The sequence below is a fragment of the Melozone crissalis genome, unplaced genomic scaffold (genome assembly GCF_028551555.1).
Source record: "Melozone crissalis strain CALT ecotype California unplaced genomic scaffold, PUWL_Pcris_2 ptg000013l_1, whole genome shotgun sequence".
Lineage (NCBI taxonomy): Eukaryota > Metazoa > Chordata > Aves > Passeriformes > Passerellidae > Melozone > Melozone crissalis.
The window spans coordinates 391,487-408,731 of NW_026535791.1; the positions used below are offsets into that span (position 1 = coordinate 391,487).

A 17,245-nucleotide genomic window follows, 5' to 3' on the forward strand; every position below is an offset into this window, starting at 1 on the left:
GTGCCCCTCACAACACTTGGGGTGGGACTGGGCAGGCAGGCGGTGCTGTGTGGCACACACCTGGCACAGCACTGCCTGTGGCCCAGTTCCCTTGCAGGGTGGGAATCAAAGGACCACTCAGAGCACTTTGTGTATCCTGCAACCAATGCTAACTATGAAATCAGAGTGCTTAGGCATGATTCAGACAGAGATCAAAACAGGAGTTCAGTATCTCAGAAACAATCCGTACTGCCAAGGTCTTGCATGCAAATTTATTCCAAACTTAGCTAAAACTTATGGAAGGGCTAGGTCAATCTTGTTATTAAGCCAGAGACAGAAAAAGAATGAGATGTTCTTTAAATAGTCCTGAACTACAAAATGAAGGTGGTAATCTTTGGTTACAGGGCTGTTCTTTAAATGTGAATTGCTTTGAAAAATGATGAATCACTTCCCAAGTAAGCATTCAGGAGCATTTTTAAACAGACATCTGGGAGCCAGAGAGGAAAAATTAATATAAATAATAAAACCCCCACACTTTCTGAATCTCCAAGGTTAAAGTACAGGACAGAAAGTAACACAACATTTCTAAGGGACCTTTCAGCAAAGTTTTGCTAAAATTACAAAATGCACTTACAAAATACTTGAGCTGATGAAGAGAGAAAATGAGAACATTAGGGTGCTTTTGTAACAAACCTGTGGAGTACTAAAACATACTGGTTTGAAGGCCTTGTATTTTATAGCACATGCCATTTTCCACTAATTATAATGCATTATTGTTAACCTACTTCACTCTTTCAGAGAGACAGAAAGACAAGAGCCAACACAGACAAGATAATTCGATGCAGCCTATGTCTACCATAAAACATAAAACCTCAGCCATTAAATGTGCCACTCTATTCCCTCTGTTACAATCATGATCAAAACTCCAATTCTTTGCAAAACTTAAATCTGCCTGGTTTTTACATTTTTGGAGCAGCACTTGAAAATCCTTAAAGCTAGCTTGGAAGGATCTTTTTTGTTTTTCAGCTAGAGCACTTTTGTAATAGTTTAAACGGCATAGGAAGCTATGCTGTAGCTTTTAAAGTGCTAATTTTATTATGAGGTGGTTATTTAGTAATATTCTGAAAGTTAAAAAATGATGCACATTTGTGATGACTGACAGATATTACTTAATGAGTTAATATGCTTCAGCAAAATGCAATTAAAAAAAAAAGAAATTCATTGTCAACACTTTAACCACGGCAATACACAGAGCTGGAACGAGACAACTAACCTCAGATAACTAAGATTAATGCATATATGACAAAGTTAAAAAACAAATAAAGAAACCGCAAACCAAATAATGATAATTAAATCTCAAACACAGTTTTGTTTCCCAGTAACACAACTGCAAAACAAATCAATATTTTCAACAAACAAGTGCCCTATCTCCATCTCCTCCACAGGGAAGCACGGCACTCCTCGAACTGCTGCGAGGAGGATCCAAGGGGAGGGCTGGGTCTTCCTTCTTCCATAGAGGGGCTCCTCTTGGGCAACCATGGGGCCACTCTGGGCAAGGGGCTGGAATCCACATCAGGTAGGTAGTGACCAAAATCAGTCCCAGCCCACAGGTATTTGCCTGGGGAGCTGGCAGCAGCCCCCTCTTGCAGAAGCACTTGGGTGACGGCTGCCTTGGAGCCACCATGGCAGAAGTGCCAGCCTCGGCACCCCCTACCACCCTCAGTGTCCTAAGGCAAAGCATCTACTAACTTCAGCACACGACTTGCTCCAGTACAAACAGCGAGATTTGACTTTTCTGATGTGTGATTTTATGTAATGATGGATTTGAAGCATTCTATCTCACTCTGTCAGGCCAGAATGCTGAGAAGTTCCCTCTGAGAGTGGGGCAAACCATTATGCACTCCTACAGGCTCAAATTCTCTCCTCATTTATACCCACCATAAAACCCTACCTACCAACAGGAGAGCTGAGGAGGTAGAAATGGGAGCAGAATTTGAGTGTAGGAACTGGTGAGTGAAAAAGAAACACAATGCTATTTCACTGCCAACTACCACAGAAACCTACACACCTGGGATTTAAATTCAGTGGGCACTGTGCGCCTAAGGACTGCAATTGAGCTTTTAAAATCTCAACCCTCAGAATCTAGCTACAGATAACCACAATCCTAAATCCTTGGATGCTGATACATAAATGTATGATATATCTGTTTAGTTGCCATGACACTAATCAGCACAGCAATGGTTTTTGCTAATTGCAAAGGCAGGCTAGTAGCAAATTTCAAATGATTAGTGAGTAAAGGTCCTCAGAGCAATCCTGCTTGAAAGTAAATGTCCGGTAAGATGCAATTAGTGTGTCTGTTTTTTTCTTTTCTTTATTTTTCCTTTTTTATCGGGGTGGTCTTGAACTGCAGACACAATCACAACGCTCATGGTGATCCAGCTGTATGTCTACCAAGGACATGTTGTTCCTGATTTTGCCTTTTCTTCTGGTATGCCCAGCCTCAGGGACAAACTTCAGCACCTGGGAGGATCAACAAAAATGCACTGAATTAGAAAATGCTGTTGGAGATCTGAGGATGAGAATGTTGGGGCCCCAAGGGTACCAACAGCCCTTAATGGTCCTGACCATCATTAATTTGGACACATTTTTGTTTTATTTCCAGCTTTTTCTTTGCACACTTTGACATCCTGCTGTATTGTTTGTCCTGGAGCTTGGACAGACTGTATTTTTTCCTACATCAGGTATCTTTGTATCATGCAGCTTCCTAACCATGTCCAGAGTTGCTCCTTTGCATGCGAACCACCAAGCAGGTTTCCTTTGGCTCATTTTTGCAGTCCCATTCCTATTTGAGTTGCCCTGCCCCTCCTTTCTCTTGTAGAATATTTCTGCTCTTAAGAAAAAGGAACATTTTTTATGCAATTTGAAATTTCTGAAGCACCTATCATTAGATTTGGTCCAAAACTTAAATACTTGTGAAGGGCAGAAGGAGATGAAGGAGCTTGCACAAAATACCTGTGAGATACTACTGAGTTTCAGTGGAATCTGAGTTCTGTTGGCTTATCTTAAAAATCTCTGCCTCAACCTCAATGATTTCTGAAGAATTTAATGTGAATAATGTCAAGCAAAAAAGAAAGCAAAATTACTTCCTAGGGAAGCATGCATCATAATAGACATTTCTGAAAAAATTCCATCTAGGCAAGATGATCCTGAGACCCCTAGGAAGGGGGCTGTAAGTTGTAAAAAGGAGCTGGCTTGGCCAAGTGACTGCCAGATCAGCTGCATTTCTCTTGCTTGTCCATCTCAAAGATGGAGAGATGTCTGTTAAGTTCATGTCTTCCCAAAGCCAGTGGCCAGCTGGGAAGTGGGACCTAAATGTCTGTAACACCTCAGCACCTCACTGAAGCACCCATGTTTCTGCCCTAACAGATCATACTGGAGATCACTCTGTAACTCAACAATCCTCTTTTTTCTTCCTTTTTACAAAGCAGTTTCTGTATTCTGATGTCATAATATCAAAAGAGAGTTGAGATGGTTTTTAAATGACAGGGAATAAGAGGCTGTGTTCCAGATCAACAGACTATTAGCATTTTCAACAGAATTAGAAAGCCTCAGAAAGCAAATGTGAAGCACTTGCCAAAGGACAACCAGAGATGCTGTGGAGGGTGGGTGGGGAAGGGCAGGCAGGTTAGCAGCTCTCAGGATGAGACAATTTGTTCTCTGCCATTAATGCCTTGAGGCTAGAAAAGTCATGAGATATAACAAAAGTGATAAGCACTGAACAGAGTCTATTATTTTGTTCTCTGTTTTGTGATGAAATTGATATTTTGCCTATGTAATACTGAAAGGAAGGACTGTGCCTAAGCAAGTTACAGACATGCTGCTGTACTGTGTTGGGAAAACAGAACTATTTTGCCATGTTAGAAATGGAGAAATATAACTTTACTTTTTTTTTTTTTTAGCAATAAAAATATAGTATCTTTGAATTGATTTCAAACATTGGTTGCATCCATATATGCAATAAATCCTAATGGACACTAGGACAATTTGCTGTATCACACTGTCATCCCAAGCACAAAGGAACTGAACCCAATCAGGTTGCTGCAATTATTACAGAGCTAAAAATAGAGCACAACTTCAAAGATGCTTTTTCAAGGAAAATGTAGTAAAAATGTACTTGTAAAAATCAAGTACAGATGCTGACATGAACCCATGATAAATTCCTTATTTAAAGAAGTCTTCCAGCAAATTATGACCAATCCAGATGACTGGCAGTTTGCAAAATCATAGGGTAGATAGATCTGATTTTTTCCAGCTGAGAACAAATCAAAGTATGCAATGGGATAAGAGCAAAGATGTGGACTGTATTTAAGTTAACAGAGCATCTGACAGCTCAGGGACTTTCTCTATGTTTTTTATCAAGAAGCATTAGCACAGTATATAGGCTTTGCTGATAAGAAAATGAACTGTCAGGCACTTCCTCAGACAAGACAGGAAAACAGTGATTGAACACAGCTGAAATTATCAAATCATAGAGTCCTTTAGGTAGGAAAGACCTCTGAGATCACTGGGTCCAACCCTCATCCCAGCACCAGCAAGTCAACCCCTAACTTCTGTCCCCTAACACCACATCTCACATGCTTTTTGAATACTTCCAGGAATAGCAACTCTTCCACTTCCCTGGGCAGCCTGTTTCAATGTTTGGCCCTTGTTGCAGTAAAGAAAATTTCCCTTATATGCAGTCTAAACCTCCCCTGGTGCAACTTGAGGCCATGTCCTCTTGTTCTGACACTTGTTATCTGGGAGAAGAGGCCCCCTGCACCTGCTACACCCTCCTTCAGGCACTCAGAGAGAGGGATAAGGTTCCACCTGAGCCTCTTTTGCTCCAGTCTAAATGCGCCGAACTCCCTCAGATGTGAGACTTGTGCTCCAGACCCTTCCCCAGCTCCGTTGCCCTTCCCTGGACACGCTCCAGCCCCTCAATGTCTCTCTGGCACTGAGGGGCCCAGAACTGAGCACAGGATTGGAGCTGTGGCCTCAGCAGTGCTGGGTACAGGGGGACGGTCACTGCCCTGCTCCTGCTGGCCACACCTGGCTGATCCAGGCCAGGATGCCAATGGTCACCTGGGCACACTCATGTTCAGTTGCTGTCAACCAGCACCCCCACGTCCTTTTCTGCCAGAGAGCTTTCCAGGCACTCTGCCACATCCTGTAGCACTGCCTGGGGCTGTTGTGACCAGGACCCAGCGCTTGGCCTTGTTAAACCCCACACAAGTGGTCTCAGATTCAGCCTGTCCAGATCCCCCTCCAGAGCTACTTTAATAGCTGATCACAGAGCTGATATTCAAAGCTCCCTGTCTCACTCCCACCTAACAGTTTTATTTTCATCTAAGTATAAGGAAATTAAAAAGAATCTAGAAATAAGGCCAATTCTGGTGACCACAGTAGAAGGAAGACAACCCTTTATTCTGCAAATATCTGCTGTTTATTTATCATATGATCATGTCCTTAAAACTGAGAAACTACTGAATTAATGAGAACAGCTCAAATAAATTATGCTCAGGACACTTTATCACTCATTTTTTCATGGGATCAGTAGCTGTAAGAAAACATGGATATGACAGGTCTAGAATGCTCAAAAGGCTTGTTTTTTGTTTTTGTTTGTTTGTTTTCTTTTTTTTTTAGGGGTGAAAAGAAACAACCTTGCAGTTTTCAAATTAAAGGATCAGTGTCTGTCACTTCTCACCAAATTGCAGTGCCTCAGCTACTCAGATCATTGCCTCACAAAGAGCATGTAACTACAGTCATGTCCCTCTCATCAAACACCGAGTAAATTATGGTAATCAAACTATTAAAATAATTAAAATAAAATCAAGCCAGATTATTCTGCTTTTGAGCTGGATTTGGTGCTTATATATAATACAAGAAAAAGGGCAGTAGGGCATTTTCTCTGCAGAGAGGCCCATAGGAGCACACCAATATGCTGGATGGTATTTTACTTTGTAGATGTGTCTGAGTATCTATCTGAGAAGTTTCAAGGTAAGATGACTGTAGCCACCACGCAACTTTCCTTTCCTTGGGGGCAGTGATCTAGGAAATATAAAGAAAATCCTTACACGTGTTTCCCTGCCAGCAATCTTGCTCATTGATCACGTACTGGATCTGGATGCCAGTTTCTGAAAGCCTCTTTAAATGAGATCAAAGCCACGAAAAAAACAGGATCTGGAAGCTGAAACCAGAAAAACTTCAAGTGGAATTAGGGCACACATGTTTAAGTCAGGCCCACACATCACTTGGACAGCCCTCCAAGGAACTAGGGGGTTTCCAGCCTGTTTGAGGACTGCCTTTCCAGGAGGTGTATGGGCTGTGCTCTGGGGGCAGCAGGTGCTCTCCTGTCGCCTGTGGAGCACAGGAAGCCAGGGCTGATGGTTCCTATCATCTCAACAGATCTGTAAGAACACTCAAGAACTCTTAACACGTCAAGATGTGGGGCTGAGGACAGCAGAGTGGCAGTGACTGCCAGGAAAAGGACCCAGCTGGAGAGAATTGCTCACCCTGATCCATACCTGGCTTGTCTCCAGTAGAAGCCAGAATGAAGCAGCAACTCCAGAGCATGATTCACCTGAAACACCCACCCCTGGCAGGGCTAGCTCTGGGGTCTAGCAAAGGAGCCCAAAGCTTGGACTCAAAGTGTTAGATGGGTAGAGGCAGATGAGGTGAACCATCCCTTCAGCATTTGCTGATGGTCCTAGCCAGGTATCACTGACCCTTGCAGTCAGGCAACATTTAACCATGGCAGTCCATGATGGCTGATTTCTGTTTTATTAAAAAGCAAACAGGATAGCAAACCCAGTCAAAACTTAAAAAATTATCCCACAGGCATTTTTGACTTATCATTTACTTATTAGTAACAACAGTAACATTGTTTTTTTACATTCTTGACCAGTATTTTAAGCACCAACAGAAAAATGAAGCCTCACTCAAAAATCGGCTTTTTTTTTTTTTTCTGATCGGCTTAAGAAGCTCACAGAAAATCAATAATATGACTATGGCTCACCCAATATCTAATTAGCTTCATATTCTTGTGACAGAGGATGGTGAGCAGCTCTGGATGCTATTTTAGATAGTGAAATTTGTACTTTGCAGAACTTATTTTAAAATTCTGCTATGCAGCATTATCTAATCTCCTTCTGCACATCTAAAAATAACACCATTCTAACATGAAAACCAAATTATATTTGTCTGAGATTCATGAAAGAGGAAGCATCAAAAGCGCAAAACATTCAACACAGATCCAAGTTCTGATAGACATAAAAACTCTTACTCTGCAGTCTTTGAAAGTTATCTAATCCAAAGGTCACACATGGTTTAGCTGTGCTCTGAGTATAAGAAGCCAAGTATTATGGGAATGTGCTTCATAATTTAGCACAAGGACCTTTGCTCTAGTAGGAACATAGCCTAAACCAATGACATAGACCCAAAGATATATTCTTTCTTACCAGAGATAAATACAGGTTATTGGAGACAAGAAAAATGAGTTGGCTTGCTGATCACTGGTAGCAGGCAAACTAAGGGATTATTAAATATAGATGGGATTATTTTTTCTATTTTTTTAATTTGTATGCATAAGAAACACTTGGTTTTAATACAACAAACATGGGAAAAAATTAATTGGCTTAAAACTCAAGTACCTGAAGCACTCACTAAAGCGATGATGTTTTTGACATATGTGACATCAACAAGACCCTCACTTTTTCTGATCTTGTCAGGAATTATGTGTGCATTATGCTACAGCTGTTGTTTTCTCACTGACTAGACACAGGTGTTCCTCCTTCACAAACTGCCTCTGTGTCCTGACATGTTACAGGATGTCTCACTTAACTTCCAGATGTCAACCAAAGAACTTCATTTTTCATCAAGTTTAAAATAAACCTCGTCTCTCACTGCACTTCTGTGTTCTCTCTGCTCATCCTGTGACCTAGCAGTAATTTCTGACTCATTTTTTTTCCTTGTACTTGCATTCCAAATAAATCCCATTGCTGCTTCTTGTACACTATTCCATGAATTAACTCTTTTGTCAGGCTAATTCTATGCCTTTATTACCATAACAACCTTTTATCTCCTTTATACATGTACTATCAACTCCAGGACATACAACAATCAGACCATATTCCTTGCACACTGCTTTGATGATTCTAGCTCTTTTTAATCCCTTAGCAAATTTCCTTTGTTCTGTCAGCAGCATTTGGATCATTTTTTGACCAGTTTTCTTATGTTTCCCTGCGTAAGGATAGGCTGAGAATTATTGTCCTCTCTCTCAAGTGCCTCCTTGACGTTTGCTTTTCATTTATCCAAAAAATGAAAGAAGGAAAGAAAAAAGCCCCAGCACCATCAAATTGTATTAGTTACATTTCTTAACTCCACTGCAGTAAGTTTGTCTCACTGAAGTTCCACTTCCTAATTCTCTATTGTGTTCCCGTGTTCTTTTCTCCTGTATAATATTCCCTCTGTCTCATTTTCCCTTTGCACTGTTGGGTTCAGTTGAAACTATTTTTATGCCCAGCAACTCATGACAAGAGCTGTGTGCTCTGGGGTACCTACTGCCTCTCTCAAGGCAACCAAAGGTTATGAAACTGCCACCCTACCACTGATCAAAACCTTCTCTCTGAGAATTAACTGAATCTATGTCCTGTGAAGGCACCAGACAAGCTGCAGTCAAGATCAAACTTGAATTGAAGCATAATGCTTCAAAAAGGGGTGGGGGAAGAATCGCCTTATAGACAGTCGACAACACATCAGGATTTACAGGAGAGACAAATAAGTAGGTAAAAGCTGCAATCAGCTATCACCACTTTTCTTTTTTCCTTTTATGTCCCTTAGGTGTGCAACTCAGCACTGTGTTTGCAGAAGTTTATACATTCTGACAAATTCTGGTTGCTACCTTAAAAGCACTTATTCCCCAGGGAAACTCATTTCACATCTCATCAGTTACAGCAATGAGATGGGGAAACTGATTTCTTGTTTCTCTGAGACATGCTGGCTGGATGGCACAGCCACAGCCACTGCTCAACTGAGTCCTGGCCTGAGTTCCCCCACACCTTCTCTGTGCTGAGTAAACTCCAGGTTTAGAGCCTGCACCTCTTTAAAGAGAAGCTCCAGGCATTTTTAAGGAAATTAACTGCAATGGGAAGCACATTTTTATATCAGGTCCGCTTTAGAAAGTTAAGACAGCTGTAGGGCTGAGCTTTGATTAAGGTGTGCTGCATCCACTTCCATGCACTGCTTTGTCCTTCCCTTGCACAGAGCATTGCAACATAACTCAGTATCACTTATGGCAGACTATGCTTGAGAGACGTTTTTAGACACTGCCAGGACTTGGCCTGTTTGGTTTGAAGGGTTCGTGACACTATGTGGTGAGTCATGAGTATTTGTCCAGAGTATTTGCTCTGCTCCAAAGCAAACCCAGAAGCCATGGAAAACCACAGAGCATCACAAGACTCCTGCAAGGGAAAAAAAAAATCCAACCCCACCAATAAAACTATCTGTTTACCCAAGTTATGACCCCATTCATTTCTGAAAACTGCTGAGTATTTTGGTAAAGTCAGGGCAAACTTCCAGGCTATAAAGAAGACCAAAGATCTCATGATTAACATCTCCCAGGGCAATAAAGAAAAAGTTACCCCTTATTGTGGCTATCTCATGTTCTCATTTTCCCTGTTTTTGCATCACTTCCCACAGTCAGACATGATAGAAAAGAGCTGTACATTCTGTTCAGGAAACTGGAGCAGCACTCTCCAGCTTGGGAGAATTAAAGGCTCCACATGACAGCTATTAGTCCTGAGAGGCCAGGCTAGGACAGAGTGATCAGCGATTACACTGGGAGGCTTTGAACAGGAACTCAGAGTGAACTAAAAAGCAGTAAGAGCATAAGGAGAAGATAACCTTGAAATCTCTCTGGACTAGAAGCCTCTCTTTCAAGAAACACCCTGGACTCTAGGGTCCCCACGGCTGCCAACATGCAGCTACTCCAGCACTGGCCACAAAGCCAAAAAGAAGCCTATTGCTTCTGGAAAATTTGCCCGTCTTTCTCACACAGAAATTCTGGGTAGCTCAGAAATGCCAGGGAACTTTTAAGTGATCTCCAGAGACACTTTTACTTTTGAGGACAAGCATATCCATGTGCAGGACACAAAGCTCTTGCAGGTTCAGGAGCTCAGCAGAAGAAGCTCCAGGATAGGGAAAATCTGTCTGGCAAGAGAAGGAGTTCAGGGTCTGCAGGACTCAAGTCTCATCTACTACAAACACCTTCTTTGCTCCAACACCTAGTATTTCCTTCTGGAGTCTTCTGTAAATCAAATTCACTGAGACTTGTGTTTGAATCTGGCCTATGTCCTCAGGCAGTAGAAGGCTGAGCTTTTTAACCAAATTAATGGTGCTGGGGATTTCATAAGTGTAAAGCTCCATCCTTCGTTACGCAAGTAAACGCTCTTTGGATAAGGTTAGTGGGTTTCAAATAGGCTTTTAAGAGAGTAAACTGACTCTACAGTTCTAAAACTGGCATGTGGAGAGGCCTCTCCTCAGTGCCTTTTCCACCTGGTATTTAAGTAAAATTAAAGTGTCAAAGGAGAATAAGAATAAAACTGATTAACTGTGTGTGGCTAATAATAATAATAAAGTGGAAAACATTTTGGACTAAAATTAATGGACACATCTTTAGTATGTCATACATGAATTTATCTGCATGACTTCCACTCATGTTAATGGGAGACACTAGGCTAAGTATCTGCTCAGTGAGCTGGTAATTCATCCCTAAGGGATAAAATTTAAATTTAAACTTAAAAAGGCCATTTAATGTTAAAGATGAAACACTGTCTTGAATTCATATGGTTTTCAGAGTAGAAATGAGCAGGAAAATAAATTAGCAGTGATATATTTGTGTGCATGTTGAATGTTGAATTTCCTGAATTTCGTGATTAATTTGGAGCAGTCATAAGTCATGATATCCTGATGCTGAGCAATACCTAGTTAGTGTGATATTCTGGTATTCCAACACTACCTGTTTCCAAACACCTGAAAAAAAGTGCTTTACAACATATTTATAATCAGAACTTTTCTTTCTAGCTACTGTCAACAGTTGACTTAATTTTTGATACAGCTGTAACCCAGGATTCCTTAGTTTATATTTGACTTCTAGTTCTTTCAGAAATCTTCTGAATTATGCACAACTCATATTTAAGTGTTGAAATTCCATACAGATTTACCATGAAAAAAAACCACCAATTCCTTTTTATAATTTTAAATTCGTTTCCTTACAGTCTCTCTCTTGTTCTTTTCTTAACGAAAAGATTACTTAGGAAGGTATAATTTTCCTTTAGCTACTATTCATTATTTCCTATCTTTCAGTGTCCTCTCTTTAGTTTTTTTTTTCTAAATGAAATGCTCCAGAATTTTTGAGCCACTTTTCCTTGAAAATGTTTTTGATCTATATCTTTCCCTACATCTCTCATGATGTATGCTTGCTGCTTCTATTTATTTTTTCTAGTGCTGCCTTTGTCCTTTTAAGCACCAATGCTTAAGTCCCCCAACAATTTATCCAGACCACAATATTTACTGTGTTATTACCCCTTCATCTCCATTCCTGCAGAAGACTGTCACTTGTCTTTTTCTTATCACTGCACTAAACTGTCTCCCTGAAGCTCTTCACAGTGATTCACTGCTTGACCTTTAGCCCAATTTCCACCCGTCATTTCTTCCTCCTCCCCTCACACACCCAGAGTTGCATGAATGAATAGTTGAGATGTCTCATCCTAATGCTTGCTGCTTTTCTAAACTGCATTTATAAGCATTTACGAAGACCTTCTGAAATTCCTCACAGCCTTCTCTGCTGTTCAAGTATGTTATCTCCTGTGCCACCTGTCATTTTTGCCACCTCTCTGTTCACCTCCCTCCAGACTGAACACACATGAAATAATACATGAAATCTTTGTACTGGGGGCACCCTCAGATAGCCCTTTCCCATTTAGAAAATTGCTTGTCTCTTCCACCTCGTTGCTCCTTATCTCTTAACCACCTTCTAATCCATGTCTGATCTTGTCTGGCTGACTGTTTGCTCTCTGCAGGAGATGCCAGTCCTTTTAGCATTCTTGTGTAAATATTGTGGCGCTGTATAAATATTTTTTCATATATAAGGCATTCTGAGCTAATTTTATCAGCTCATAGTCATCTAGGTGCTTTATACTATTAATTTTTTTCCAATTAACTTTTCTACCACTGAGATAAGGCTTTCTGCTCTGTAATTACTAGGCTCATCCCTTGCATCTTGTTTAAAATTAGAGAAAATATTAACTGTTCTCCAGTCCTAGTATGTGGAGTATGCAGTTATGTGTAAGAAAATATCTCTTACCTTTGAAAAAAGTGACCACACTGCTCTGGCCCTCAACAACCCTCTGCCATTGCAGCCCCAGGGTCTCTCAAGATAATGCCTTAATGTTATGAGCCTGCATTACATCCAGGTTTAAAGTCCATCAAGTCCATTTTCTCTTGGGCCTTAAGCCAAGTGGTAAATCAGGCTCTTACAAAGATATGTGTCAGAACTAAGTCAGCATGGCATGCAGCTACCCTACCTTCCAACAACTGGAAGGCACCTACCAAGTAACTTTCTTAGATATGCTCACTTTAGGGAACAAACATTGCTCATGTCTTGATCTGAAAATACTGTGTTAGTGGTAAGAATACAAAATACTCTTTCATTGTGTTTTTTCCTCTCTAGATGCATCCTGAATGGATTAAATAATGGGCATTGTTCTGTTGCAGACATTTTTCCACAGAAATCCTTTCTTTCAGATTTCTGTATCTTCTGGGAAGCAAAGGGCCCCAGAAGACAAGGTAAACAATTGTTATCAGCTGCTGTGGAATGTAACAGGGGCCTCTGTGATTGGTCTCATGTGCATGTTTATAATTAAGGGCCAATCATCAGTGCAAGCTAGGGGACTGAGTCCCTGGACACAACTTTGTTTTAGATTCTTTCTTTTCTATTCTTAGCTGTAGCTAGCATCTGCAAACCTCTCTCTTGATTCTTATTTAGTATAGTTATAATGTATAATATATCATATATCAATAAATCCAGCCTTCTGATCAAGAAACAAGATTCTCGTCTCTCTCTCACCATGGCGGCCCACTCAGGCGCAGTAATATCGTTCCTATGCAAAAATTTTGCTTTCCTGAAAAATTGCTGAGGGGGGAAAAAAAGCAAAGGCTGAATGATTCAGCTTTAGTAATATATAAGTAATAAATTTGGAAGGGAAGAGAGTTTACAAGTGACTTAATTGTAATTTCCAAGTGTGAGCATAAGTTTAAAGAAAGAGGAAATGAAGCCAAGTATCTCAAGGAACCCATGTCTCTGTGCTACTAAAAAGAGTATTTCCAGTGGTATATACATTTACTTTGTATTAGTCCTTGACTGGGAAAAATCAGTCTAACATAAGGCTCATTCTTGAAACAAAGTTCACTAGGATGAGTGGTTCTCCAAGTTCGCTGTGGTGGCATCCACTCGGAGGTGGCAAAAGTTCTCTCCAACTTCTTCTGAGTTAACTTACACATAAATACTGCCAACACCCCTTTCTCATACATGCATAGTCTCTTAACAAGCAGCACACACAGTTCTGAGAAAAGACTTCAGATTCCATGGAAGCAATAAATACCCAAAAGAAGTGTCAAAGAAAGAATGAAAATACCTCATGATACTTTTTCACAGTTTTCCCCGACACACAGGTGCAGGATTTCCAGTTTGGAGTGCCACAGCCACAGTTTCCGCCGCAGCGCTGGACAAGGAGGCAGCGGGGGAAGAAAACGACATTTGTCAGCTTCAGCTCCTCCCTTAAATTGACAGAGTAGTTCCTTGGAGTGCAGCTGTAACGCTTCACATCATCATTCAACCTGTCCAGGTCAACTGCAATGCAAAAGAAGCTTCATTAGTGAGGTGAGTGCGGGACATTCCTCTGGCTGATGCTGCTCCCCGGGCAGTCAATAACACAGAATAATGGGGTGCTGGTTGAAAAATATGTGAACTACAGGAGTGATTTCTGAACAGATAAGCCTACCAAATTTAAATCATTACAGGTGGCCATCCAGGCTGTCATCCTTCTCCCACTGACTGCCATAGCATAGATCACACTGACTATAAAGGTGCAGGGAAGGTTTGCAGTAAAATACTGTCCTGAAAGCTGAAGACTGATAATTTTATTTGCTTTGTCACTCCACATAGTTGGATCCTTGGGCAAGAGATCCACCTCTGACACTCTCTTCCCTTCTCTGTTTACACCTGGCTTACTTAGATGCTAGGTTCTATTTTTTTTTATTATAAGCAAAACCAAGGCCCTTCCTGTGGTCACTAGAGAAACATTTTTGGGGAGTGATTCATCCCTTCCATGGCAAGAGTATTTAGGACAGCCTGCATGACTTTCTTCCTCAAGTTGCCTGTCTGTACTGTTTATTAATAGAATTTAGATACTTCATTTTTAGATGGAGAAATCAATCTAAGCAGCATTAATTTTATCTGGTAAGTGTTACTATAAGAGGCATACAAATAAATACAATTAAAATTAATAGGCCCATTGAGTGCCAGTAGTTGACTGATGTTTAAATGCCTAGTATGTGAGATCTGTCAAGTAAACAAGTGGTAAAGCCAGCCACAAAAATAACTTATAGACTATCAAATGTAAGTTTAAACGCTGTTTCTAGCTTTGGCTTGTAAAACTAAAACTAAACCAAAAACCACTTTTGTAAATATATTTTCCACAATTGTGACACAGACAAAAGCAACAAATTTAATGAGTACTATTTCTATAGAAATAGATTTCTTTTTCCTTCCTTTTCTGTCTTCTTTTTTGCCTTAGTATTTTGTCTACCAACTAAGTGTTCAAAGCTCAGTAATTCATTCAGGAGTGGGGGGCATGTGAACTTATGTTGAGTTTGACTCCAAACAGTATTTGCTAACAGAAGCATCAACAGGAAAACAGGGATGGCTCAAATAAGAACTGAGATAACAGTCTAGTGTTTGTGAACATATCAGATTTTCAGGGCATGTTTAACAGGTCAACATAACCTCTGCTTCTGAGAACACTTATGCTTGTGCTTTAATACAAATATGTGAAACCTTATAACAAAGACACTTCATACTTTCTGTGACTCAGGCCTTGTCAACATCACTAAGTTAATTGTGGAAAAAGTGGTTGATTTGTAAACATCATGCACCTTTACATCCTAACTTGGAGATAACAAAAAGGCTGAAATGCAAGAGACAAGGATACATCAATATCAGAAATGTCATTATAGAAAATCGTAGCAGATTCACTTTTTTGACAAGGTGTTATCTCAGTCAATGGGAATTTAGCAGATAAACTGCTATTTTATAGCAATTATGATACATTCCCCCATGAAATCTCAGTGGTTCTCTCCCGAGAGCTAGCATCTCTCCAGAAGAGGTATAGATCATCCTCTTGCTGTAAGCACAAAATCAATGGGACTGGTGGTATACTCATGCACTGAGAGAAAAATACACTGTGAGTGTCCTTAGCCAGGACTGGCAAGTCCAGGGTATATTGATTTCTTTGTTTTAACAGATTATATTTTCTTCTCCACTGTCATTCTTCAAAGCCACCTCTTTTCACTGCAGGCTTTCAGGCTAATTCTTTCCACAAGGAAGTGTTTCCCATACCTCTAAACATTCTCACCAGGACCTTTGCCATCAGCTTTGCTAACTGGTAAAGCAAAGCACTAGCAGGCTACTATTCACTTCAGCCAACTGATGTGACAGAAAAATCTACTAAAGGAAGAAGAGGGCTGAAAATTTGCTGCCTTCATCACTAATGAGATTTCTTGAGGGGAAAGCCTGGATCATCCACACTGACACTGCAGCAATCCAGGGGAATATCTATAAGATAATCAGATAAGCAGAAAGGTCTTACTTTAGTGATGTTGAAAATGAAAATGAGAAATCTCAAGCAGAGAAGAAAAGCCTAAATAAACAATTTAAAAGACAAACAAGTTATCCTCTATTAAAATTTATTTGGAGGTAAACACCTACACCCTTTTTTACTCTGCTCTACAGAACTGCAGTGCTTGATGGGAATAAGGTGAGCATGCAGAGTACTCTGAACAATGTATCCTGTACTCTGGTAGCATCACACTGACACACAAGAACAGTTCCCATTGCCTAATTAAATCCTAAACTCTAGACCACAGTTTATTGCCCCCCAACAAAAGAGCACATTTTATTCTAAAGAACTCTCTCTCCTGAAAGCTTTAATATGCATTTTTTCCTGTCTTTGGATTGTTTTACTGTCTGGAGCTAGTCCATTTCCTCATCCAAATAAGAATGAGATTTTACAGTACAGTCAGTTTCATGCATCACTTCACTGCTGTGACTAAAATGTAACCGAGCCTTGGTGTGATTGGTGTGAAATCCAGCTGCTTTACTTATCAAGGTCTGAAACCACTGGAGTCCTTAATTTAAAACTAGAACTAAAAGGTTCTTTAGACTGGATGCAAATAATTACCAGGTATTATTGCAGAATGTCTGCATCAGAGACAGCTTAAAAGTAAGGCAAACATGAAAGAGATGCACTGGAGCACTAAACTGGATACTTGGGGGCCAATGTTTGCCCCTTCCTTCCCTTAAATCCTCTAAATAAAACCATCCTCATTTCACATAGCTTTACGGCATGTGTTTACCTTGAAGCTTTCCTCAAAATATTTTGTGATTCTATGATCTTAATCAGAGGTAGGCACTGAAATCAGAGACGACAGCTAATGCCAAGTTTTATTCTGAAAAAGGAGGCCTTCAAGATTGAGAAGAAAACCTCTGCTGCTGGTCACTGATTAATTTTAATAAGACAGTTGGTCTGTTAGGGTTGCTTTTAACACTTTATCTGCTTCAAATTCACATCTGATCATTCTACACTTTTTCATGCATCAGTCACAGAGCAGAGCTAAGGTGTAAGAGATGGCAGCCACCTTGCCATGGTATTCCTATACCACATGTCAAAGCCATCTACAAGACAAGGCAAGGCAAGGCAAGGCTAGGAGGATTCGGGCAGCTGCAGACTGGTCAGCCTATGATGAAATTAAGGGTCAAATCCTTCTTGGAAGCAATACGCAGACAGACATGGGGGTGACTGGGAACATCCAGAATAGATTTAACCAGACCAACCTCAGAACTGGCTTTGATGAGACATCTGTCTTGCTGGATGAGGTGAAGGCAGCAGAGGCA

At 40.5% G+C, this 17,245-nt stretch overlaps 1 protein-coding gene across 4 annotated transcripts in view; it reads right to left on the reverse strand.

Annotated features, from left to right (window-relative positions):
• Positions 1-1,238: 1,238 nt before the first annotated feature.
• The window catches only part of PDGFD (platelet derived growth factor D), a 135,954-nt gene continuing 119,947 nt past the window's right edge, over positions 1,239-17,245 (reverse strand). For all 4 annotated transcript variants that reach the window (XM_054271778.1, XM_054271776.1, XM_054271777.1 and 1 more), the window contains 2 exons: positions 13,710-13,924; positions 1,239-2,499 (listed from right to left, as the gene is read on the reverse strand). In XM_054271778.1, coding sequence (XP_054127753.1) covers positions 2,365-2,499; positions 13,710-13,924 — 350 coding nt within the window. In that variant the 3' untranslated portion in view covers positions 1,239-2,364. The remainder of the gene's footprint in view (positions 2,500-13,709; positions 13,925-17,245) is intronic.